We start from the raw sequence: 27,927 nt of genomic DNA, 5'->3' as shown, positions 1-27,927 counted from the left end.
CTCACTCTCTCTCAGATGAATAAATAAACTTAGAAATAAATAAATAAATAAATAAATAAATAAATAAATAAATAACTATATTTCCTGCAAACCCTGTAATGAAATGTATTTCTTATATAAGTCATAATGTATCAAATTATATATGCAAATTAGCAATATACAGAAACACATAACAGCAATATAATCAAACTTTTAATTATTCAAAAGTATTTTTAGAAGATGGTGGAACAGCATGGAAGTTTTTTGTGTCTCGCATCCATGACATACAGCTAGACCAAGACTAAACCATCCTGCACACCTAGAAAACTGATTTGAGATTTAACACAACAATCTGTACAACCTGAACCACAGAATTCAGCAGCAGGTCCATCTATTCAATTTTCTTTTTTTTCACTATTTTCTTTTTCTTGAATACAGAAAAAGTTTTATTTTCAATTTTTATTAAAAATATTTTTCTTTAATTTTTTTTACTATATTTTTTACTTTTGTGTAAATTTTTTCAAATTCTATTTTACTTCCATCATTTTATTTTAGCCTACTTCAGTGTATTCACTTTTTCAAATTTTCAAATGGTTTCCTTTTTTTTTCTCTTTTTTGTTTCTTTTCTTTTTCTTGAATACAGAAAGAGAAAAAAATTCATTTTTATTTTTAATTTTTATCAAAAGCATTTTTAGCAAAACAAAGGAAAATTTAAATAAATTTCTTAAAATTAATGTCAGTGAACTTTTTTTTCTTTTCTTTTTTTTTTTTTCAAACTTTTTCTTTTTTTTTCCAACGTTCTTTTTTTTTTATTTATTTTTGGGACACAGAGAGACAGAGCATGAACGGGGGAGGGGCAGAGAGAGAGGGAGACACAGAATCGGAAGCAGGCTCCAGGCTCCAAGCCATCAGCCCAGAGCCTGACGCGGGGCTCGAACTCACAGACCGCGAGATCGTGACCTGGCTGAAGTCGGACGCTTAACCGACTGCGCCACCCAGGCGCCCCGGTGAACTTTTTTTTCTTAAAGTAAGCTCAAGTAAGCTCTATGACCAACATGGAGCTTGAACTCAAGACTCTGAGATCAAGAATCATATGTTCTACCTACTGAGCCAGCCAGGCACTCCTTAGCAAATTTAACTTAACTTTTGCTTGATACAAGAAGATAACTTTTAGCTTAACTAGCTGCTAGGTATTCATTCAGACTGAGTCGATATTTTTTCTTTTCAGCACTTAATTCATGATTTGCTGAATAACCTGCAGAATTAAATAATAAAATATAGGGGTGTATGGGTGGCTTAGTCAGTTGATTTCGTCTCAGGTCATGCATGATCTCACAGTTCGTGGGTTTGAGTACCGCATCATGCTCTGTGCTGACAGCATGGTGCCTGCTTGGGATTCTCTCTCTCCTTCTCTCTGTCCCTCCCTGCTTGCTCTCTATCTCTCTCTCTCCTCAAAAATAAATAAATATAAGGGGCACCTGGGTGGCTCAGTCGGTTAAGCGGCCGACTTCGGCTCAGGTCATGATCTCGCGGTCCCTGAGTTCGAGCCCGGCGTCGGGCTCTGTGCTGACAGCTCAGAGCCTGGAGCCTGTTTCGGATTCTGTGTCTCCCTCTCTCTGACTCTCCCCTGTTCATGCTCTGTCTCTCTCTGTCTCAAAAATAAATAAAAGTTAAATAAATAAATAAATAAATAAATAAATAAATATTTAAAATAATAATAATTTTAAAATATAGACTTTTTATTTAATTCCTTTTTTAACATTTTTTGTTAATTTTTGAGAGAAAGAAAGAGACAGAGAGCGAGTGGGGGAGGGGCAGAAAGAGAGGGAGACACAGAATCTGAAGCAGGCTCCAGGCTCCGAGCCGTCAGCACAGAGCCCCATGCAGGACTCAAACCCATGAACTGCGATATCATGACCTGAGCTGAAGTCGGTCACTTAACCGACTAAGCCACCCAGGCGCCCCTATTTAATTCTTAAAGTTCAAACCACAAAAGCACTAAGGCTCAAACAGAAACAACACTGACAAGTCAGCCAACCGGCATGTGCGGGCCACCTCTTACCATATGACTTTGAGATTAAGCAATCAGTTGGGAGAAAGACCTCTAATCACAGCCATCTATTCACCATAGTTTTTAGCAGTGATCTTCCATATTTTGTGTATCTTCCATGAACTCAGTGTCAGTGCTCCTCATGTGATATCCAAGAAAACCCAAAGAAAGAAATTAAATACCAAGGACTAAAGTTTTGTCATGTAGGGATTAAGCTTTAGAAGGGTACAAACCAGTGTTATAGCTAAAATTTTTTTTCACCCCCACACTTCACCAAGGAACCAATTTTTAATGTCTAGAACAGGCAAAAATCAAGACAGAAAGTACATCAGTGGTTGCTTAGAGTTGCAAAATGGGAAGAGACAGCTAATGGGTACATGATTTCTTTCAGGGAGGACAAAAATGTTCTACAATTAGACTGTAGTGATGATGATTATACAACCCTATAAATATACTAAAACCCCCTAAGTTGTATATTCTAAATGGGCAAATTGTATGGTATGTGAATTAGATCTCAATAAAGCTGCTTAAAAGGAAAGAGTCAGTTTTCATCTGCTGCTGGGTGATACCATCCCTGTTAAAAATGCATGCCCAAGGCACTGGAGGGAGAGAGTTTCATGGCAACGCTCCCTCCAATGGAGTTATTCAGACCTAAAAGAACAATAAACTACATAGACTGAGCATATTAAAATAGGGTCTAGAATTGAAATCAAAATCAAATATAATTAGCAGTCACCAACATATTTAATTATAAATACATAATCAGATATGGGACATAAATGGTAAATAGTGTCCATAAATGACTAAAGTTCTCCAATGAGCTGTGGGATGAGGAAAGCTTGGCCTTAAGAGAGATAAAGAAAGAAAGTTTTTAGCTCACAGGCCTCATCCAGACGAAAAAGAGTTAAAAAGAAGCAAGTAAGGAGTGCCTGGGTGGCTCAGTCAACTGAGCTTCCTATTTCAGCTCAGGTCATGATCTCATGGCTCATGGGTTCAAGCCCCACACTGGGCTCACTGTTGCCAGCCTGTCAGTGCAGAGCCCACTTCAGATCCTCTGTTCCCCTCTCTCTACCCCTCCCCTGCTTGTGCTCTCCCCAAAATAAAAATAAAATAAAATAAAATAAAATAAAATAAAATAAAATAAAATAAAATAAAAAAAGCGGTGACACTCTTTTCTCCATCAACCACTAACCTCTTCTCTGAATTTTTTTTAATGTTTATTTATTTTGAGAGAGAGAGAGAGAGAGAGAGAGAGAGGAGTGGGGGAGTGGCAGAGAGAGAGGGAGACACAGAATCTGAAGCAGGCTTCAGGCTCTGAGCTGTCAGCACAGAGCCTGATGTGGGGCTCAAACCCATGAACTGTGAGATCATGACCTGAGCTGAAGTTGGACTCTCAACCAACTGAGCCACTCAGGTGCCCTGCTTTTCTGAATTTTAAGAGATAGTGCTGCCCCACCTCAAGCCAAGGTGTGCCCAAGGACCCACCCAGTTTCCAATAATTTCACCTCTAATGCCACAGAATAGGTAAGTGTGTTACTCAAGGGCCCAACATCCCAGGCTATCATGTCCCTTAATGAGAAAAGAAGGTAGATGTAGCAAGGAGCCTCTAGAGCAGCACTGTCCAAAAGAATTTTCTGTGATGATGAATATCTTCTATGGTCTGTAGATTACACTGAGTACTTAAAATGTGGGTGGTGCAAATTAGGGGCTGATTTTTTCATTTTATTTTATTTTAATTTTAACAGACACACATGGCTATTGACTACCATACTAGACAGAGAGTTTGAAAAAAATGCTATCCAACAGAAATATAACATGAGCCATAAATAATTTTAAATTTTCTAGTAGCTACATGGAAAACAATTTTTTAAAAAGGTGAAATTAATTTTAACAATACATACAACTTAAACCAATATAATCAATATATTATCATCTCAACATATAACCAATATGAAAATAATTATCAAGGTATTCTATACTCTTTTATTCTACTACATCTTCAAAATCCCATGTGGAAATTACACTTGCAACCAACCTCAATTTGGATCAGCCAACAGTAGTCATATGTGGCTGCATATTAGACAGAACAATTCCAGAGAACTTTAGAATGCTTTCTGTGCCACCTAGTTCTCCCTTCCCTTTTCTCCCCAGATCCCAGGAGAAGAGTCAAATTCACAAGAACTGTTCCTTATTCCTTTACAGAGTCATACATCACACCTGGGTATGGCAGGTTGGAAGTTTTCTCCCTATCTAAAACTATCTCATACAAAAAGTTCTTAAATTCCAGCAAATATATTAATTTAGCTAAATAAATAAATAAATAAATAAATAAATAAATAAATAAATAGGGACTGCAAGGGAGGGTAGTCATTTACATCTTAGTGTGGGTTATGGGACCTTGTCACATGAAGACGACAGTGCTAAATACTCCTCATCAAGCAAAAGGGTCAAATTCTCAATAATACACTCTTAATAAAGACCTATGAAAAGATCCAAGACAAAACAAGAGGAAAAAACCCAAAGCCTTTATAGTAACACTTGGAAGAAACAACCAAACAAAACAATAATCGTTTTAGCAAAGAACTTCCAAAATAAGTGGGTGGCTAACCAGTGAGCAATTTATTTCTTGTGGTCGCAAAAGCAATCTTTATGTTGTCACTGCTCCTCTCAGCTCTCTCAGAGTGGGAGTAGACAGGGACTGAAGTCACTTCAACACCACAGAACAGCAAAGCAAGAAAGATAATGCTGCTTGGTGCCCCAGGAAGAAAAGGTAAGTTCCCCCAAGGAAACTGAGTCTAGGGGTCATTAAAGAGGCAGACATTAACCCTCAGAAAGGATACAGCAGCACAAGAAAAATCTACCATATGAGAGCATCTAAAGCCAAGAGCTGGTGCAAAGGGGAGTATAAAGGAAATACAGGCAGAGTATTAAAGGAAGAGGCAGCAAAGGAATAATAATACTGAGCATGTGCCTATAATTAAGGTCTTCCAATTCAGTATATTATTTCATTTGAGCCTGACAACAACCAATGAGGTAAACGAGTAAGATATGATTTAACTCAAGTTCACAAATGATGAAACTCAAAGAGGTTAAGCAAGAGGCTAAGTGATTTCCCCAAGACTCATGAAGACAAAATGAGTCAATTCCTTTTTCATTTTGAATAAAACATATACGTGTATGTAATACCAATGGCCCTAATGAATGTAAAAGCATGACGAGAATACAACATAACCTCTCTGCTTGGGAAGAGGGCATTTACACATAAAAATTATTTAAATTGACTCAAAAATCTGAAAATTCTGGGGTTTCCTATACTTGAATTTTCTTTCCTAATAGCTTCTATCAGTGGTCAGCATTGGCCAAGGGACACTGGGGAGAAAAGAAAGTATACAATGCTTGAGCTCTACCCTTGAAGATTCTGACCTAGGGAGGTCTAGGAATAGCATGGCACCTGTATTTTATTAAGTATTGCAGGTGGTCCTGCTGCCTTAAGGCTAAAGAGTACTACCTCACACCAACAAAAACAGAGATGCCACAGAGGCTGAGGCTCAAGGAATGCCCTGATTAAGGGAAGCCAACCAAAGTGCTCCATGGCATCTTGAAAAGAGCCTTCCATCCCGAAGCTTTGTCCAGAGCTGAAGGCAGTGATGGACCACCCAGCCCAGGCTCAGGCCAAACAGGGTACCTGGCTCCCGAGACTGGCTATCGTCACAAATGTGCAGGTCCAGGCGGGAGATGAGCAGATGGTAGGAGGACTCTTTCACATCAAATTTCTCAAAGTACTGGCTGAGGCGGCTGCTGCTGCTGTTGCTGCTGCCTTGGCTGGCACCAAACGCCTGGGCCCAGGACTGCTGGGCACTGGGAGCAGGTGGAGTGATCTATATGTGACAGAGAGAAAAATAAGAAGTCCAAACCCAGGCAGGCTCCTCACAGGCTTTCTTAAGCTTTATTTCAGTCTGAAGAAAACCACATTTTAGCAAGATGACTCTTCCCTTTCGTAAGTGTTCACCTGGTAGCTCACGTAGGTCTGTCCCACCTAAATAACCCAAACTGCAAAAAGCCTAATTATAATTAGTGTGGTAATTGTCAGAGTTCTGTTCTCAGTTTGAATTGCCCCCCAAGCTTTGACCCCCCCAGGACTTAGCTCACTGATGCCAAAACACCTCCTACAGGAAGTCTTTCTTAAATGACCCCTTTCGGTCTGTGTAGTTAGATGCCTCTTCTTTGTGCTCTCATGGCACAGTGTCTACCTTTATACACATCATGTTGTAATAGCTTGTTGACAGTAAGTATTTTAAGACAGTGAAAGCTCCAAGGACAAAAACAAGAAGTTTATTATACTCTCCCTTTCCAGTGGCCAGCACTATGTAATAAGCTAACACACTGGAGGCACCCAATGAACAGAATAAATAAATAAATCAGACACACAAACAAAACCTATGCACATCTAGAAGTAAATGAAAAATGCTCCAAATAAGCCTAGTAAAGTCTAGACTCCACCTATGTTGATATGAATTAGGTCTGGCCTACCATCTCCCTAGCCCCACGCCTCTAACCTGTACAGGTTCAGGGGCCAGGCTCTTCCTCTGCTGGGCTGACTTCTCCATGGCCTCACTCAGCGACTCTGCATACTTCATCATAGCCTTGAGCTGTGAGTCAGTCAGCACCCAGAGCAGATCATCCAACAGGAACATCAGCTTGGAGGCTACCACATTGCAGTCTTTGGTCTGAAGGAGACACACAGAACATGAAGTTCAACGTCTTGTATTATTCCAACTCAAAGTGACTCTTGCCCAGTTAACTTCAGAAATGGCTTTTAATCCCCAGAACATGAAAGGAAAGCAACAACCACTGTGGAGAGTCCATTTCTTACAAAGCTACTAATGTTTTCTGCAATTAACAAGAAGCAAGAAAAGTGAACTGCTAGGTGCCTAGGTCCATGTCCCTGTATATGGGTAAAAACTGTGGTTTCCAAAATACAGATGACAAGGAGGTGGAAATGTTCACAGAAATGTTCTGTGCAACACTAAATTACAGGCCTGTCCTTTTCAATTGTCATTCCTAGAGCCAGTAACATTCCAAGAGAAAATACCAACTCCCAGGATGTGTAGGAGAATAAAACATGGAAGTTTTCATGAGGGCAGAAAATATACTCACTCTTCTTTTGAGGGCTATTTGGATCCTGCCTTGGTTGGTAATAAGCCTCAATGGAGTGGTGACTGGATCCTGATCACCATTGTCGGTAGCATCTGCCTCAATTCGAAGTGTTTGCCAAGTTATTTCCTTAAATGTTAAAACCTGGAAGGAGAGAGAGTAAATTCCCTTAATTCTGTGGATGAAATTAACCAAGAGGCAGTAAGTCCAAGGGGGAAAAGACTGGCAAAGCAGAAACCCCCACCATTCTCGGTTGGGATCCCACCAATAGAATGCAGCGGAATAGAGATCCCTAAGTGAGGAAAGGATGCAGCAGTAACACTGGACAGAAGGGCTTCTTGGGTTCACAGGAATAAGGGCAATATCTGAGGAAATCCCCAAAGCAGGAACAGTATCCTTTAAAAAGAAGTCCTATTCTGGATCTCCCCATTCTCTTCTCTTGCAATACTAGGGTTGTCACCTCTCCTCGGCGGGGGTCAGTGATGCGGGTGAGGCGGAGGTCACTCTGCTGCCAGTTGGGGTTGACACTGTAGCCCTGGAGCTGCCACAATTCAAAAGAAGCGTGGAAGGCCTTGGAGTGAATCTTGATGGTGATGGAATTGACGATGATGAACATTCCCTCCACCACCTTCTCGGCAAAGCCATACTCGCTACAACAAATGAGGCAGACCAATGTTCAGAATCATGTGAGAGTCTGTGCACACTCTGTGCTGGAAGACATCAGACAAGATTATTAACAGTGTCTCTCTTTGGGTGCTAGAACTGTGGATGGTTTCTTTCTTTCTTTCTCTTTTCATATATACATATGAAATGATGACATACTATATGGTTACATTTACATAACTTTAAAACTAGGGAAACTAATGTATGGTGTTACAAATCACAATGAAAGTGATCCTTGGGGGTGGATATAACTAGAAAGGCCACAGGAGACTTCTAGGATTCTGGAAGTTAGTAGTCTGTTTCTTGATGTGTTAACTTTGTAAAGAATCACTCAACTATTATATACACATGATTTGTGTTCTTCAATATGGTACACTTCAATATAATTTACCAAAAAACTACACTGAAACACCATGTGTCATCTATTAGATTAGGCAAAAATCCTATAGCCTGACAATATTCTCTATTGACAAGTCTCTGGAAAAACAAGAACTAGTACACAATGCTGATGGGAACATAAAATTATATCCTTATAGAAGGTAATTCAGCAATTACTATTAAAATTATACATACATTTTCCCTTTAACCCACGAGTCCCACTTCTAGGAATCTATCCCAAAATATGCTGGCAAAAAAGGGAGAAACACCCCAAATGTCCCTCAACTGATGAACGAATAAATCAAATGTGGTATATCTATCCATACAATAAAATATTATTTGCCCACAAGAAGGAATAAAGTAGTGATAGTGCTAAAATACATCTAAACCTTGAAAATATTATGCTAAGTGAAAGAAGCCAGCTATAAGAGACTACAGAGTAAATGATTCCATTTATAGGATGATCAGAATGATGATCAGAATAGATACAGAAAGTAGATTAATGGTCACCTAGCACTAAGACAAGGGACAATGAGGAGTGACTGCTAATAGGTAGTATGGGGTTTGTTTGGGTGATTAAAATGTTCTAAAATTGATTGTGGTTATAGTTGTACAACCTGGTGTAAATTCTAAAAACAATTGAACCATACACTTCAAATGGATGAATTCTATGGTATGTGAATTATATTTCAATAAAATGGTTTTTAAAATATGTTGGAAGGGGCACCTGGGTGGCTCAGTCAGTTAAGCTTCCGGCTCTTGGTTTAGGCTCAGGTCATGATCTCATGGTTTGTGGGTTTGAGCCCCGTGTTGGGCTCCACACTGCCAGCATGGCGCTTGCCTGCAATTCTTTCTTCCTCTGTCTCTCTGCCCCTCCCCGGCTCTCTCTCTCTCAAAATAAATAAATAAGTTAAAAAAAAATAGAGTTAAAATATGCTGGAAAAATACTAAGTGACTCACGAACAAGGTCATTTATTGCTGCACTATTTGTAACAGCAAGAAAACTAGAAATAATTCAAATATCTATCAATAGAGAACAGGCTATAGAAACTACGATGCCTCCTGAAAATATTTTGAGTATTCTGTAGATTCAAAAAGGAATGGGGCGGGGGTTGGTGCCTGGCTGGCTCAGATGGCAGAACATGCAACTCTTGATCTCGGGTCATGAATTCAAGCCCCACACTGGGCATAAAGCCTACTTTAAAAAAAAAAAAAAAGGAATAAGGAACGTTGCTCTATATACTTCTATAGACTGATCTCCAGGATATGTTTTTAAAAGAAAAACCAATGTGGAAAGTGTTTATGGTACACGGTATTTTATGTAAAAAAGGGGACAACACAAACATACATACGTATAACATATCTTGTTTTATGGTTTTAACTTTGGAACTTTAACTTTTTATTTTATATAATTAAAAAATAAATTTAAAAACAATTTAAAAATTTTAAACAAACTGATATTAAATTCCTGGAAGACAGCATAAGAGAAAACCTCGATGACCTTAGGTACAGCAATGACTTTATTTATTTTTTGGAAGAGTTCAAGTGGGGAAGGAGAAGAGAGAGGGGGACAGGGGATCCAAAGTGGGCTCTGTGCTGACAGGTTGACAGCAGCAAGCCCGATGTGGGGCTCAAACTCACAAACTGTGAGATCAATGACCTGAGCCAAAGTCAGATGCTCAACCAACTGAACCACTCAGGTGCCCCAAAAAGGTTGTTTTTTAAATGTTTATTGATTTGTTTTTGGGAGAGAGTGAGAAAGCGGGGGAGGGGCAGAGAGAGGGGAAAGGCGGGTGGGGAGAGTCTCTGCTATCAGCGCAGAGACCAACGGGGGGCTTGAACTCACTAACCGTAAGATCATGACTTGAGCCAAAACCAAGAGTCAGACACTCAACCAACTGAGCTATCCAGGCACCCCAAAAGCTTTTGTTTTTTAGTAAAAGTTGATATGGAACAGTTAATATATTGGAAATAATAGGGCCATTAGCAACTAACCTCTGTCCTGAAGCGAGGGCAATGGGAGACTGTCCATTGGGGGGCCGAGGTTCCTCACATGTCTTCATCTCCACCTCTACCTTATCCAGACACTGAAATAAAAGCCACGAAGAGCTAAGCATCTGCACAAAAACCCACACAGCACACGCTGCGGATTACCCATCTCTATACTCTAATGCCTAGTTGAGTGCTGTGCCCACAGTGGGCACACGTTAAATGTCTGTCGAATGAATGAACAAACTGAAATGCAAAGAGAGGCCTCATCTTCCCTCTTCCATGTCCATTAGCAGCAGAACTCCATGACAAGTATGGGATTAGCTCATAGCAGAAAACTAAAACATAAATCCAAGTTACAGAGATTACTATTCCTGGGGATTCCACTCTTTGAGTAAAGGCATGCGTGGATCAGGGCTTTCACTGATGAAGGGCTTTCAGTTGATAATCACCCGACAGTCAACATCAACTACATTTCTCATTTTTCCTCTGTCAGGATTCCAAAGGAAATGTAAAAGTAGAACCTGGGTAGCAAATTTGTTATAAAAAACAAAAAGCAAAACAAGCAACTCAGGACTCCTGGGTCTTGTGTCTCAATGTTAACATTATACCTCATAGCAATACCAGAATAAGCCCAGACAGTAGTCACTCTGTCTGAGAGAGAAGCTGACAAGCCAGAAAGAGCAATCATCACTCCCAAAAAGGATAGCCTATCAGGACTCCTCCCCATCTTCTCTCATATCTTTTAAAACCTGACCCCAGCCATCCCCATGTGATTACTTGCAATCAAGAAAAGCCATTACCAAGCATATGGGATGTGTCTTCAACTTTGTCCACTGGATCTGAAAGAAGAAAGCAAAGACTCAGGGCTGTGGGAGCTGTCCCTCAATAAAGCATGCCTGTTGGCCAAGGACAGCAATAGCACTCTGACCCCCATTCTCACCCGGATGGAGGCCCTGTTGCAGTAGACCCGAGTGATGGCTAACCAGGTGGGTAGCTCCAGCACATTCTGTAGAACCTCTTCATCTAGCTCCAGGTTCGTCAGCTGACCCTCCCCTTTCAGAGTGCTCAAATTGATTTTGTCTGGGGAAAGATTTTTGGTGAACCTGAAAAAAGTAAAAATAAGAAGGTATTATTTCTATGGAAATCCACTAAATGGGCATTATAGCCAATAACGCTTTTTAGTTTGGAGAAAAGAGAAAGTTAAAGAACAAATGTTGACTAATGACCACACTGTCTCTATGCCAAGTAAGATGTTAGGTGAGACCTATCATTCTACTCATGATTGTATCACCTTTCTACTCAAGTGATTCTGGAGAAATGGCTATAGCAGTGGCAATATAGACCTTTGATATTTCTGAATCCCCACATAAAAACAGAGCAACTAGATAGCAACACCAGAAGCCCACGGATAACACTTATAACAAAACTAGAAGACAAAGCAGCCTCATAAACCCCCACATAAAGCAAGAGGGAAAAAGCATCAATAGCCACAAGACATATGTGCTATAAGCAGCTGTGAAAATCAACATGAAAGCAATAAGGCATCTGACAAACCAAAGAACAGAACTACAAGACAACCAAGTTTTAAATGAAAAGCAACGTGGGCCAATTTGATCATAGCAGTTGAAACTAGTGGGGTGTAGTCAACTGCAAGGGGTCCCCAGTGAGGTCCAAAGGACCTGGAGCAGGCTAGCCCTACAAACTCAGGAAACTAATCAAGGTTCCTTCTTAGGACACAGCACCCATGTTGAAAAGAAACTGTTGGGAGAGGAATCCAAACTGAGCAAGATAGGGAAAACAAATGAAGAAAAGAGATTGTACAAACAAAAGTGGGGGCGGGGCTGGGTGGAGAGTAGACAGACCAGGATATCTCAGAAAGCAAATTATATTTCTAACACTACTTGAAACAGACGAGGGAGCTCTATGAAGTTAGAATGTGAGACAGGGGCGCCTGGGTGGCTCAGTCAGTTAAGCGTCCAACTCTTGATTTTGGCTCAGGTTGTGGTTGGTGGGATCACACTGCAGGTCAGGCTTTGCGCTGACAGCACAAAGCCTGCTTGGCATTCTCTCTCTGCCCCTCCTTCCCCACCCCCCTCTCAAAAATAAACTTCTTTTTAAAAAATGGTAAATTTAAAAAAAAATGTGAAATGGTAATAGGCTAATTGTTGGCTTGTTTAGTCAAATGAAACCCCAGACCCTTACACATCCCTTTACTCATGTGACAAAAGAACAAACCCCTCACCTATAGTCCTGCCAAAGTAAATGAACCTAAATCTCATCATGCTACTAGGTCCAGTTGCAAATTTGCAGGAAATACAGAGGACAGAGAAAAAACGCTGAACTGCACCATAAGCGTGCAATCAGCAAAATACAGACCATAGGAAACTCTACAGGTCAAGTGGCCTGGACATAATTCACACAGGCCAGTCTTCTCATTATTCCATGCTCACTGTCTCCAGTCTGCTCACGTGTTCTTGCCACCCCTTTCCTGGAGCATCATCATCACAGTCTGCCATGCCAGGCCCAATGCAAGACTTCTCACTGAGGCTTTCCTTCCCCAACTGCTGCAACTCATATTAAACTTTTTTTTTCTACATCTCTAGAATCTGTTACACACATTTAAGTCATAATCATGGAGGGTCTTAGGATGTTCTCTAATTCTCCCATATGTAACCACCCCTGTGTAATTAGATGTGAAGCCTTGTGAGGTCAGAGGCTTGGTCTTAGCCATGCCTCCTAATCAAAATGGTTACCTGACATACGCACATACCTCTCAGCTAACTATCCTGCTGCCTGACTACTCCCAGTTCCCTTCTCATCTTTTTGGTTAGATCAATTTAAGGGAAGTTCCTCACAGCATATCCCTCTTTCCTGTATGACAAACTGTCTAGATGAATCTCATCCCGGTAATTCTCACTGTTGCTGCCTCTGAGTCACTATTTTCCACCTCAATAATAAATTGTATCTTGCCCTCCATCCATAACTACACTTGGCCCTTATACATATTAGATGCTAATAACTGACTTCAGAGTTACATATTATTTACCAACTTTTATTTGTTCATATACATCCTTTCCTTTTACTAAGGTGTATTTTAGTGTTTTTGGTTTTCCTTGGACTATAACATCATGATGTGCATGAGTTTTATCTTCACAATTTTTTTCTACAGTGCCTAAAATGGTACTATATAAAAAGACTCTTTAACAATTTTTAAATGATAGTTAAAAATTTTTAGAAGTTTATAAACATGCAAAAAAAAAAAGTACTGTATGATAATTAGAGATTCATAGGAATCAATGGCATGATAACAAATTCAGGAAACTGCTTACCTGTGAGACAGGGGAGGGTTCCACAGTCAGCTGCAACTATATAAATACTTATTTCTCACATTCTGTATAAATACTTATTTCTCACATTGGGAGGTGACTGTATGGGAGGTGAACGTATGGCTATATTACTCTTTATATATTTTTGTATGGCAAATATTTCATAGTAATTCTTTCTAAGATTTCTATCAATTACATAGTGTATGTACTTACTGTTTGAAGCGCTACTCCTCCATGGGTCTCTCACACTCCTACATGTCTTGCTGAGTATACCAAAAACACATGATCCTGACCACTCCTTACCCGGACCACTTCTCAGGATTGGGTTTGCAAAGATCAGCTTTGAGGGATGAAGTAATGTGCCCCACCCCAGGACAAAGAGCAGGCTTGCTTACCACTTACTTCAGTGTTCCATTCCTATAAAATATGTGCAAGCATCCATCTGGGTCCGTTTGTGTCACTCCCATGGGACACGAGGGGATAAGGGGGAACTAATGCAAACATTTGCTTATGCTGCTTGCAGGGCTGTGAGTAATAAAGTCTTCTATCTCTGATCTAGGAGTATCATGTGTTCTGTCAGCATCCATAAACTACAACAAGCTCATTATTAGCTTTTAAATAGGGTAAAATAAAATTCTATACCCGTAGACATACTTTTACTGATTTTAATTCACAAAAAATGTTTAGTCAACATTTACTGGGTATGAACCAATGTTAGTCTCTGAACCCAAAAGACAAGCTTTCTACAATGGCTCCTATCATCTGAAAACTAACTTGCTACAGAGGGAAAGAGAATTTCTCTTTTCCTTCAAGGAATGGCTACCTATAAGGAAATAGGACTGGGGTGTGAAAGAAAAGAAAGAACATCTTAAACACTTCCACTACATAAAACAAGAATAACAACAATTGAAACTAAAGGAAGATACACAGTGCATGCCCCTTAGGGACTTGGAGGAAACACAGTCCTGTGGGAAAGAAAGAACACAGAAACAGAACTTAACATTATTTGTAACCACTAGGTACAGGCAGACTTTCTTTTTCAAGTCCTTTATATTTAAACAAGATACTACAATTATTTTTTCCTAGCAACACTTCCTCTACTCTTAAGTATTCAGGAAAGCCACATCAGCTCCGAAATTGGGGTGAGTAACCCTTCAGAAGTATTAGTCTTAAAGATAAGAATTTTTGAAGATAAAAAAAATTAGTTTTAAAGACTGTAACTGTACGTGTCCTCTTTTCCCCAGATTGTGATAAGACCCTACCTCTCTGCCTCAACTGAGAATCATAGTAGGTGTGAGACACTGTCAGAGATGGGAGTCAGGACCCCTTCAATATGCAGGAGAGAACAGGCTGAGAGTCACTAAAATAAGCTATTTCCCTTATGATAAAAATCTCTCTAAAAACAGGAGGAACATACTTTGAATAAAATGAAACAACCACAGTCAACAATGAGTTACACACATGCTAACGTTGACATTCTCAAAGTGGTTACACTGAACAGGCAACCTGTACCTAATTTCTACATTGTGTTCTATGCAAAATCTAACTCCATTTACAGCTCCATATAAAAAAATACATGTCATTTTTCCAGTCGTGAATAAAAAAGTATGAGACTTGTGTTACATTTCACCCTAACTTTGCCAGGATTTAGGGCAATTGTGTCTCAAACTATGGTCCTGTGATCAAATGGGTAGAATCACCACGGTGTATGTTTATTTTAACATGTAGATTATTGGGCCACACTCCAGATATGCTGATTCACAATGAGGAGGGGAGTAAGGAATCAGCATTTTACAAACTCAGGGTGATTCTTCTGTTCTCTAAAGTTTGAGAATGGTTTAATTTGAATGGTTTAACAGTTAATCAGTTAAAGTGATTGAAGGCAGGGAAAATGAGAGGTTCAAGATAGAAAAGAGATGCATAAATCCATTCTTCCAGAACAGAGAAGTTTTTAAATTCTATTCTTATCATGGCTTGGTGTTTAAGAGCACAGGCTTTAGGGTTAGACTTGGGCTCAAAATCTGGCTCTCTCACTAATGCTGTGACTTTAGGCAAACTGTTCAACCAACTTCACAGGACTGGTGGAATTAACAGAGCTAACTAACATACACTAAATATCCGGCATTTGTTAAGTGCTCAATAAAAAGTAATCAGTATTATTTGTGGATTCCCCTGCTGCCTTTAGAAAAGGATTACATTATTATCTTAAAAAATAGATTCAGGAGGCCTGGATTATAATCCTAGGGTTCAAGCTGTCTTCAAGAGACAACCCCTCAGGTCTCTTTCTAGCTCAATGTATCCTCCTCCATTCCCAGTATGCCTATTTCTATCCTTTCCACCCAGGCGTCTACAAATTGAAATCTGAACAAGGTTAAAACTGAATTAATGTTCCTCAGAAAGCCTTTCCAGAGTCCCCACTCTGGCTCCAAGAATAGATTTTCATCCTTTGTCCCTCCAGTACTACTGGGTCACAAGAGAACTGAGGACATGGAACAAAGTTATCAATTAATCTAGTCAAAATCAAGCTTGTAAAGGCAAGACCAACCAATTGAAAACAACAGGTGATAGGTGATAATCAGCAGAGTTCTATGAACTTTGTAGCCATGTCATCTGGCAAATGACAGCACTGACTTCTTCAGGGAAGTTCTATAGAGAACCCTGTGCTCATTTTATCCTGATAGTAACCAGGTGGACTTATCTTGGAAATGACTACAAGTGTATGAACATCAGGCAGCCAGGACTAGAGACTAATCTCAGTGAGGACTGGTCATCAGACTCTTGGCATACTGCCCTCATCAACAACACCAACACAGAGGAACAACGGGAAAAGCACAAAACCCAGAAGAACCTGTCTTCCTAGATGAGGCCCCAGAGGAAAAGTGATCGCTCATATTTCCAGGTAGGGTACAGAAGAATAAGCAAGTGAGAGGATAAACTTCCTTTTATTATATAATTTTGGTTATCAGAGTGGAGAATCTCTCTACAGAGATTACATGCAGGTCTGCTGGACCACCAATGGCTGTTCTCCCCTAAGAGTAATAATAAATTTGTCAATTTACTTTTATGATTCAACAAAAAGTGGGTATCACCTTATTAGCTTCTCAAAAAAGGCAGTAAGAATTCCTCAACTGATTTTGACCGCATTTTACAGTAATAACAAAGAATAGGTAAAATGGTAATCCACGAGGACGGTTGTGGAGGAGGATTGTGGAGGTTTGCTCAAACAAGGAAACCAGATCTGAATCTGATCTGAAACCACTTTATTCAGTATCTGTGTTCCTAACTGAGGATGATATCTCTGATTCCAGGGTTGCTGAAAAGGCTAATGGAAGCCTGCTATTCCACTTTAAGTATGTGGGGAAACATTTTCTGGCCATCTGTTACTGTTACAGAGCATAGAAGCTAAGATGAAATCAAGTTGGAAAAGATCTTGATCAGGTTTCATTTCTGCCAGAGGATTGCAATCTGCCAAAGAGACAACAGAGAAAAATTCTCAGATATCTTTGTGAAAATGTACCACAATGTTAGAAGTGAGAATTCTTACATTTTTAGATTCACAGAATTTCAGAGGAGAAGGCATCTTAAATAATAATTCAGACCAAATCTATAATTTGCAAATGGCCAGAAAGTTAAATGACTTTCCCAAGAGTCATAGCTAGCCAGTGGTTAACCTGGGACTAAGTAAATGGCAGAAATGAGACTTAACTCAGCATTCGGTCAACTCTCCCACTACCCTGTACCCTGTAATTCAGTACTTTTATTGCTGATAATACAGTCAATAAGTTGCAATAATCAGTCTGCTTCAGGTCCCAAAGAAATCGAAACCCCACAAAAGCAAATATGCCTGCAAATATGCTTTGCTTCCTTCACTATTTTTTTCCACTAAGGTGATCACAGCCCAGGCCTTGGTTTCTAAGCTTCCTAAGCAAATCCATACCAAAGTATTTTCACTGCTCAGCCACACCACAGGCATGACTTTCAGCAAAAATATAACACATCAAGCTGTGGACCCCCAAATCATCTAAACAAAATATCTCAATCATTGAAGTAGCTAACATTAGTCTACTCTGGACCATGTGATAGAATATACCATTCAATCTTAGAGGTTTGTCCTAATAGGTTTTACTCCCAAAACTGCTACATGAATGGATATATGCTTTTCTTAGAAGAAAATTCTCTCTCCTTCTGGATTTTTGTTTCCAATATTGGGTTTTTTAATTGTTTTTGTGTTATTTAAGGTGCAATTTATATACAGTAGCTTTTTTTTTTAATTTATTTTGAGTGGGGGGGGGGAGGGGAGAGGCACAGAGAGAGAGAGAGGGAAAGAGAGAGAATCCCAAGCAGGCTCCATGCTCTCAGCGCAGAGCCCAACTTGGGGCTCAAACTCACAAACCATGAGATCATAACCTGAGCCAAGCTCAAAAGTCAGATGCTTAACCAACTGAGCCACCCAGGTGCCCCTACAGTAGCTTATTTCTGAACTTTCTATTTTGTTCCACTGGTCTACTTATCCTTATGCCAATACCACACTGGCCATATTATGGTAGGTTCATTTTAAGTCTTAAAAGTAGTATAAATCTCATTTTGCTTTTTCCCCCCAAGATTATTTTAGTCATTCTAGGTCTTTTACACTTCCATACAAATTTTTAAGTCAGCCTGCCAATTTCTGTAGGATGGAGGAAAAAAACACCTGTTGAAATTCTGATTGGGACTGCATAGCTCAACTGGGGGAGATCTGACATATTAGCAAAGATGAGTCAGTGTATCCTTGAAGACGGTATATAACCAAGGGATGGCATATTTATTTGGGTCGTCTTTAACTTCTCCAGGCAACATTTTCTAGTTTTCAGGTATACACCTTTTTTTCAATTTATGTGTGTATTTTATATTTTTGAATTATAAAGGAAACTTTAAAAATTTTTCTAGTTGTTTGCTGCTAGAAGATAGAAGTAAAAGTGTTTTTTCATATTGATTTTGGTTTTTTTAAAAGATTTTTTTAAGTAGTCTCTACACCCAACATGGAGCTCAAGCTTACTCTGAGATCAAGAGTCCCACACTCCACCAACTGAGCCAGCCAGGTGTCACTGTATTTGACTTTATATCCTACAACCTTACTAAATTCAATTATTCGTTCTAATGGTTGTTTTGTAGGTTCTTTAGGATTTTCTATGTAAACAATTATATCTGTGGAATAGAGACAGCTTTACTTCTTCATTTCCGATCTCTGTGAAAACTGGTATTTATATATTGTTCCTATACGTTGCTAGTATAGTTCTAATACTTGCTAGTATTAATACTAGCTAGTACTAATACTTGCTAGCAAGTTCTAATACTTGCTAGTCCTATACTTGCTAGTATAGTTCTAATAACTAGTTCTAATAACTTTCTAGTTTTTAGAACTTACTAGTTCTAATAACTTTTTTTTTAAGAGGCCGAAAGAGTTCTACAAAGACATTCACATAGTCTGCAACATCTTTGTCAGTTTTCTGTTACCAAGATTATGATAGACATATTAAACAAGATGGGAAGTGTTTTCCTTCTCTATTTCCCAAAATAATTTGTGTTAAATGGGTTCTATTTCTTACTTAAGTGTTCAACACAAATCATCAATAAAACCATCTGGACCTGGAGTTTTCTTTGTAAAATAAAGTTTTGATAACAAATGCAATTTCGTTAATAGACATTGGGCTACTCAGATACTCTACTTCATAGTCAATTCTGCTAAGTTACGTTTTTCAAATAATTACGTGCACTTCATCTAAGTTGTTGAGTTTTTTGACAACAGATATTAATAATCCCTTAATACCTTTTAACACCTGTAAGATCTATATCCCCTCTTTCATCCCTGATAGTATTCATGACGTCTTTTTCTTGGTCAGTTTCACTAACAGTTAATTTTAATGATCTTTAAACAAACAAAAAAAACTTTTGTCTTTATTAATTTTCTCTATTTTGTCCTATATTCAATGTCAGTGATTTCTACTGTTTTTCCTTTATTCTACTTACTTGGGTTTATTACGTTCATCATTTTCTAGCATCTTAAGTTGGAAACCTCATTCACTGATTTTTAAACTTTTCTCTAATATAAGCATTTAAACCTATATGTTTCCTAGTATTCACTTTATTTGCTATATCCCACAAGTTTTGATATGTTGAATTTCATTGCCAACTAGCTAACATTTTCTAATCTCTTTTACAAAATGATTTCTTTCACCATGAGTTATTTAGAAATGTATTTTAAATATTCCAAATTTGCAGGACTTTTCTAGTGATCTTATTTTTTATTGATTTTTAACGTAATGCCATTGTAGTTAGAGAATATACTATGTAAGTTTTCAATATTTTGAAATTTGTTGAGGCATATTTTATAGTTTAATGTATGGTCTATTTTGGTAAACATTTCCTGTGCACCTGAAAAGAATATTGTTGTTCTCCAGTTGTGTTATGTATAGTGTTCTATAAATCTCAATTAGGCAAGGCAATGCATAACATTATTCAGATCTTCTATATCTATATTGATATTTTTCAAGTTGTTCTATCAACTACTGAGGGAGGAGTATTAAAAACATCCAACTATAATTGTTGGGGCGCCTGGGTGGCTCAGTCGGTTGAGCATCCGACTTCAGCTCAGGTCATAATCTCACGGTTTGCGGGTTCGAGCTCCGCATCGGACTCTGTGCTGCCAGCTCAGAGCCTGGAGCCTGCTTGGGATTCTGTGTCTCCCTCTCTCTCTGCTCCTCCCCTGCTCACACTCTGTCTCTCTCTCAAAAATGAATAAAGATTTTTAAAAGAATTTTTTTGAATCCAACTATAATTGTGGATTTGCCTTTTTCAGCTTTGGTTTTGCTTCATGTGTATTGAAGCTATTTTATTAGGTTCATATACATTAATGATTGTGTCTTTTTTTTTTTTTTTTGAGTTTATTTATTTTGACAGAGAGAGAGAGACAGAGAGAGAAGAGGAGGGGCAGAGAGAGAAGGAGAGAGTGAATCCCAAGCAGGCTCCAAGCCAACACAGGGCTCAATCTCACGAACTGTGAGATCATGACCTAAGCTGAAATCAAGAGTTGACACTTAACTGAGCCAGTTTTTCTGATGAAATGATTGTGTCTTTCTGATGAAATTATCCTTTTACTATGAAATGTTTATCTCTGTAATTTTTTTTTTTATTTGAGAGAGAGAGAGAGAGAGAGAGAGAGAGAGAGAGAGAGATTGAGCAGGGGAAGGGCAAGAGGGGAAGGGGGAAGGGAGAGACAAAGATCTTAAGCAGACTCCACATTCAGCGTGAACCCAATACAGGGCTCGATTCCATGACCCTGGGATCATGACCTGTGCCAAAATCAAGAGTTGGACACTCAACCGACTGAGCTACCCAGGCACCCCTCTTATCTCTAGTAGTAATCTTTGTCTTGAAGTCTATTTTGTCTGATGATAATATAGCCACTCCAGCATTCTTGTGCTTACTGTTCACACGGTGTACCTTTTTTCATCCTCTAACTTTCAATCTATTTGTGTCTATCCCTTTTTTATCCAGTCTGACAACGTGTACTGTTAATTTGGAGTGGTCAATCCATTCGTAATTATCGATATTGGTTGATTTTGGTTTAGCATTCAATTTGTTTCATCTGGTTTTTGTTCCTCTATTCCTCCTTCCCTGCCTTCTTTTTAGGTTAACCTAATTATCTTTAGTATTTCATTGTAATTTTATGGGATTTTTAGCTAAACCTCCTTACCTATGTGTGACTACTCTAGGGACACACAATGTAAACTTATCACAATCTACTTACAGTTAATATTATACTACTTTAAGTAAAAATTTAAGAACTTTTGCAACAAAATAGTTCATTTACTGTCCTTCACCTGGTGGACCATAGTTGTCATATATATTACATATACAACAGTCCCCCTTTATCCACGAGGGATATGTCCCCAGTCAATACCTGAAATTCAGACAGTACTGAATCCTATATATACTACCTTTTTTTTCTATTAAAACATAATTATGACAAAGTTTATAAATTAGGCAAGTAAGAGATTAACAATAACTAATAATAAAATAGAACAATTATAATATATTGCAATAAAAATTATGTGTATGTGGTTTCTCTCAAAATAGCTCATTTTACTGTACTCACCCTTCTTCTTCTTGTGTTGATATAAAATGATAAAATGTCTACCTGATGAGTTGAAGTGAGGTGACTGATGTAGGTACTAAGACACAGCATCAGCTTACTACTGACCTTCTGATGATATGTCAGAAGGAGGATCATCTGCTATGGACTGCAGTTGACCACAGGTAACTGAAACCATGGAAAGCAAAACTGTGGATAAGGGAGGACTACCATACATATGGTACAGACCCATAAGACAGTCTTGTCTACTACAGAAATAGTCTTGAACATCTACATTTGCAGTGTTCTTCACTCTTTCTTATAGATCCAAATTTCCATCTGGTATCATTTCTCTTCAACCTGAAGAACTTTCTTCAGTATCTCTTATAGTACCGCTAGGATTCTGTTTTCCTTAGTCTAAAAATGCCTTTACTTTCCACTTTTAAAAAACATTTAAGCTGGATATGTAATTTTAGGTTGAGAACTTCTTTCAGCATTTAAAGATATCAGTCCATTGTATTCTTGCCACTGCTGTTATTGATGGGAAGTCAGCCATTAATTTCTATCATTGTTCTCCTTTATGTGAGAAGTCATTTTCCTCTGGCTGCTCTCATTTTCTCTTTATCTTTAATTTTCAGCAACATGACCGTGATGTGCCTGGAGTAATTTTCTTTATATCTATCCTACTTAGGATTGACTGAGATTCTTGGATTGTATAAATCTGTTTTTCACCAAACTTGAAACTTTTAGCCACTATTTCTTTTTTAATAACAGCTCTATTGAAATAGAATTCACATACCATAGACACATTCATTTAAAATGTACAATTGACTGGGGGCGCCTGGGTGGCTCAGTTGGTTAAACGTCTGACTTCGGCTCAGGTCATGATCTCATGACTCATGGGTTTGAGCCCCACGTCGGGCTCTGTGCTGACAGCTTGGAGCCTGCAGCCTCCTTCAGATTCTGTGTCTCCCTCTGTCTGTCCTTTCCCTGCTCTCTCTTTCAGAAATAAATATTTAAAAAAATTAAATGTACAATTGAATGGTTTTTAGTATACTCACAGAGTTGTGCAATCATAAGCTTAATCCATTTTAGAACATTTTCATTACCCTCTTCCAAAAACACTTGTACCCTTCAGCTATCATCTCCACTCTCCTTATTCCCCCTAACCTGGTAACCATTATCTATTTTGTCTCTATAGATTTGCCTATTCTGGACATTTAACATAAATGGAATTACACAATATGTGGTCTCTTGTGACTAGCTTCTTTCACTTAGCATATTTTCAAAGTTCATCCATGTTGTAACAGGAATCAGCACTTCTTTCCTCTTTATGGTCAAAAATATTCCATTATACAGATACACCATCTATATAATGTTTTATCATTATTGTTTATCATCATTTATCATTCATCAGTTGATGGGACATTTGGGTTGTTTCCCCTTTTGAGACATTGTGAATAATACCACTATGAACATGCAAGTACACGTTTTTATGTGGACATACGCTTTTATTTGTTGGGTATACAAGTAGGAGTGGAATTGCTGTGTAAAATGGTTAACTCTGATACTTCTTGAGGAGGTGCCAGACTGTTTTCCAAAGTGGCTGCACCATTTTACAGTCCTACCAGCAGTGTTTGAGAGTTCTTATTGTTCCACATCCTCACCAACATTTGTTATTATTTCTCCACATTTTCACCAACACTGTAATTAGCTTTTTAATTACAGTCATCCTTGTAGCCATTGTGATTTTGATCTGCATTTCCTTGATGGCTGATAATGTTGAGTATCTCATGTGTTTGTGGCCATTTATGCATCTTCCTTAAAGAAATGTCTATACAGATCCTTCGCTTGTTTTTAAATTGGATTGTCTTTTGTTTACCTGTCAGCTATTATTTCTGCAAATATTTTTGTCTTGTTTTAATTATCTACTGCAGCATAAACGACTCCAAACCTAGTGCCATAAAACAGTAAGCATCTTATTAAGCTCACAGATTTATGCATCAGAAATTCATTCGGGGCGCCTGGGTGGCTCAGTCGGTTAAGCGTCCGACTTCGGCTCAGGTCACGATCTCGCGGTCCGTGAGTTCGAGCCCTGCGTCAGGCTCTGGGCTGATGGCTCAGAGCCTGGAGCCTGCTTCCGGTTCTGTGTCTCCCTCTCTCTCTGCCCCTCCCCCGTTCATGCTCTGTCTCTCTCTGTCTCAAAAATAAATAAACGTTAAAAAAAAAATTAAAAAAAAAAAAAATAAAAAAAAAAAGAAAGAAATTCAAGGGATAACTGGGAAAGCTTTACTCTGATTCAAGAATTCTGGGGCTTCATCTGGGATGCCATGAATGGCTGGGAGCTGGGATCACCTAGAAGTGAGTGGCTTCTTCACTCACATGGTTGACTCCTGGACTGGAATGTCTCAAAGACCAGCTCAGCAAGGACTGTTAACTGAAGCACCTACACGTGGTTACTCTGTGTAGCTTGGATGTCACTTCCAACCCGATTCTATTGGCCAAGAAAAGAACACGTATGATGGTAGATATTGTTGCAGCCATCTTCGGAAAATACAATCTGCCACATGTCTTCTCTCTCCTTGCCTTCTAGGACTCCAAATACAAACATATTAATATTGTCTCACAGTCCCTGAGGCTGTTTTTGTTTTTCAATCTTTTTTCTCTTTTCTTCAGAGTGGATAATTCCTGTCTATTTTCAAGTTCACCGACCCTTTCTTTAGCCATCTCCAATCTGCTGTTAAGCATATCCAATTAATTTTTCATTTCAGGTATTGTACTTTTAAGTTCTAGATTTTACATTTGGTTCTTTTTATAGTTCCCACTTCTCTGCTGAGATTCTCCATCTGTTCACTTATTATTACCAAGTTTGTTTAATGTCCTTGTCTGATAATTTCAACATCTGAGTCATCTTGGGGTCAATTTCTATTGACTGCTATTCTCAACGAGTCACATTTTCCTTCATTGCACATCTAGTCATTTATTATTGTATACTGAACATTATTGAGATTCTAAATCCTGTCAATCTTCCTCTGAAGAGTGAATTTTGTTCTAGTGGGAAATTCACTTGTCTAGATTCATACTCCAAACTCTGTCACCCCCATAAGAGGCAGCAGCTAAATCTCAGCTCAATTCTTTCAGCTAACTATTGCCTTTCCTAGGCTTCATGAAACCTTTCCCCATGCATGTCAAGGATTTGGACAGAATTTAAAAGCAGACTGTAGGGCTCCCTCTTCTGTTGCTCCCTCCTTTCTGAGATTTCTCCCCTCATTTCCCAGCCCCTCTTATAGTCCTGAACTCTATTCTCTGACTCCCCAAGCTAGTAAAACCGTAGATTTTTGCTTGAGTTCTAGCCACCGCCCACCATGAAAACTGGGGAGTATCCTCAGGCAAAAAAGATTTATGAGAAACCTACCCAGTACAGTTCCCATCTTTCAAATTTTCTGTCAATTTCTGCCTGATTTGGTCACTTTCCAATGTGTTTAAATAGTTGTGTGGTTTTTTTTTAATATACTGTCCAGAGTTCATAATTGTTATCTGAGAAAAAGCTAAGTCAACATAAGATACTGTTATAGCATTAGAAGAAACCTTTTATACTAGATCTCATTGGTATTACATCCTCCCCAAAAGGCAACCATGATTTGAGTTACCAAAAACACATATGACCAGATGTGCACAAATGTGCCCTCTCAAAACAGTGTGATAAATGGTAATAGATAAATCATCCTCTTAGTGATTGCTTATCATAAAAAATTGAAATATAAAAAATATAAAGAAAAAAGGAAAAGGTATAAAAGGAAAAAATAAGTTTCTAATATACACACACACACACACACACACACACACACACACACACACTGACTGAGCTCACCAGGTGACCCAAGTCAGTCTTCTAGGACTGAATACTTGCAATCTGGCCCACTAGCAAGGATCCAGGCATGTTACATATGGACTCCAGGCATGTTACATATGGACTCCTCATCTAATTGACTGTTAACATATTTGAGTACCACCTGGAATTATGGCTGTAAGATAGATAGATGTATAAAATAGAATTATCCCATATATACTCTTCTAAAACTTGCTTTTATTTTCAATGAACAATATATCTTAGGCATTGTATACTGTCAAATTTCTTTTTAACAATTGGAGATTACCCACAAGCAACACTTCTGTATGGAGCATTATAATTTATTTAATAAATCCCTATTGATTACTCTTTTACATTACTCTCATTAAATAGCCTTATAGGTTTTTCTCACTTGTTTGATTCCTTCTATAGGATGAATTCATAAAAGTGGAATTATACATTTTACATTTTGACAGATACTGACAAATTTCCCCCCATAGACATGATATTGATTTACACTCTCAATAATTGTAACCAATTATACAAAATTCTGAACATCCATGGTAGCTATGTAGTCAATGAACTGAAGCCCTCCCATTTACCCTACCTTCCCATCCCAATACTAGACCAGTTAATATTCTGGAGATTCTGGAGAGTTCTCTTTCCTTAATGCTCAACAGTTGCCCTGATGAACATTCTAATTCCCTTCCCTAAGCTGGAAGCCTTGCTAAAACCTAGCCTATTTAGCTGAAGCCCTAATACCCTGTCTGGTTTGAGCCAGCCTTCTTCATCTTCTTCTTATTGTTTAAAGGTTTTATTTTTCTAAAGTAATCTCTACACCCAACTTGAGGCTCGAACTCACAACCCCGAGATCAAGAGTTGCATACTCTACTGACTGAGCCAGCAGGTGACCCAAACCAGTCTTCTTCTAGAACTGAATACTTGCAATGTGGCCCACTAGCAAGGATCCAGGCATGTAAGGCATGTTACATATGGACTCCTCCTCATCTTACTGTTAATGTATTTGAGTACCACCTGGAATTATGGCTGCAATTTCTTAGCCAATGTCTTTTCTACATAACCTTTTATTGGTCATTCTAGAATTAGAACTAAGATAGTGGGGGCTCCTCATCAACTGTAACTCAGAAATAGCTGCTCTCTTCCCTCTCAATTCTTTAACCATTCAGTTCCCATAGTGATTAGGTCCCAGATTCTTTCCCCATACCAGTCTTGAAGATATTACACCTCATGTCCCAAGTCTTAGAATTAATGAAATCTGAATATTATATTTCTAATTTTAAGACTTACACACAGGCTCTTGGATTAGCCAAAGTGAAACTGCCCATTGCTAATGCTCAGAAGAGGCCTATTCTACTAACAGATATTGTTGGTTATTCACTACTGAAATGTGAACAGAGATTTCTCCATGGTATAGCCTCAAACAATTATTTAGAGAAGTGTGGCACATAAATTATCTGAGTTTTGAAAAACACTCAAGGAGGAAACTGAGGAAAAAAGATTCCATACACAAAGCTGTCCTTAATTTTTTAACAGAATTGGCCATAATTTTGGCTAACATGTATGTTTACTTTAAAAAGCACAGACTGCTCAAAATGAGCTATGTTTCACATCTGATGGTGAAAGAAAACCCCTGGCAAACCTCTGAGTAGTTTCCCCCACAGAGATCATTCAACGAACAAATACCTAAGATAGCATATTCACTGACTAGTATAAATTGGTTCAAACCATATAAGTAGCTGTGGAGGAAACAAAGAAGAGCTTAAAATAAAAACAAAGGTCTTGGGGGGCACCTGGGTGGCTCAGTCTGTTGGGTGTCCGACTTCAGCTCAGGTCATGATCTTGCAATTCATGGGTTTGAGTCCTGTGTTGGGCTCTGTCCTGACAGCTTGGAGCCTGCACCCTGCCCGGGATTCTGTCTCTCTCTCTCTCTCTCTGCCCCTCCCCACTGGTGCTTTCTCTCTCTCTCTCTCAAAAACAAAACATTAAAAAAAAAAAATGTCTTAGGGCAGGCACCTGCGTGGTTCAGTGGGGTTGAGTGTCTGACTTCAGCTCAGGTCATGGTCTCATGGTTCATGGGTTCGAGCCCCACATCAAGCTTTGTGCTGACAGTACAGAGCCAGCTTCAGATTCTGTCTCCCTCTCTTTGCCCCTCCCCCATTCACATTTTTTTTTCTCTCTCTCTCTCTCAAAAATAAACATTAAAAAAAATTTAAAACAACAACAAAAACAAAGGTCTCTAACCCTAAGGACTATGTGTTCCTCTAAAGCTAACATTGTGTCATTTCCATCTGTGTCTGGCACAAAGTCTAGGACAAGAATGCTCAATTAATTTTTATTGATTATAATACAAAGCAAATAAATGATAATTGCCAAAGAGATGGAATGAACTAAAGGGTATATCCAA

At 38.7% G+C, this 27,927-nt stretch overlaps 1 protein-coding gene across 1 annotated transcript in view; it reads right to left on the bottom strand.

Moving 5' to 3' along the window:
* BLTP3A (bridge-like lipid transfer protein family member 3A) overlaps window positions 1-27,927 on the bottom strand; it is a 59,214-nt gene that overhangs the window by 19,555 nt on the left and 11,732 nt on the right. Inside the window, exons 2-8 of the mRNA XM_060615251.3 lie at window positions 11,157-11,319; window positions 11,017-11,055; window positions 10,220-10,311; window positions 7,644-7,833; window positions 7,187-7,327; window positions 6,586-6,756; window positions 5,715-5,907 (exon numbers count right to left, since the gene is read on the bottom strand). Coding sequence (XP_060471234.1) covers window positions 5,715-5,907; window positions 6,586-6,756; window positions 7,187-7,327; window positions 7,644-7,833; window positions 10,220-10,311; window positions 11,017-11,055; window positions 11,157-11,319 — 989 coding nt within the window. The remainder of the gene's footprint in view (window positions 1-5,714; window positions 5,908-6,585; window positions 6,757-7,186; window positions 7,328-7,643; window positions 7,834-10,219; window positions 10,312-11,016; window positions 11,056-11,156; window positions 11,320-27,927) is intronic.

Source organism: Panthera onca, chromosome B2 (genome assembly GCF_046562875.1).
Source record: "Panthera onca isolate mPanOnc1 chromosome B2, mPanOnc1 haplotype 2, whole genome shotgun sequence".
NCBI lineage: Eukaryota > Metazoa > Chordata > Mammalia > Carnivora > Felidae > Panthera > Panthera onca.
This window is presented reverse-complemented; position numbering and strand designations above follow the sequence as displayed.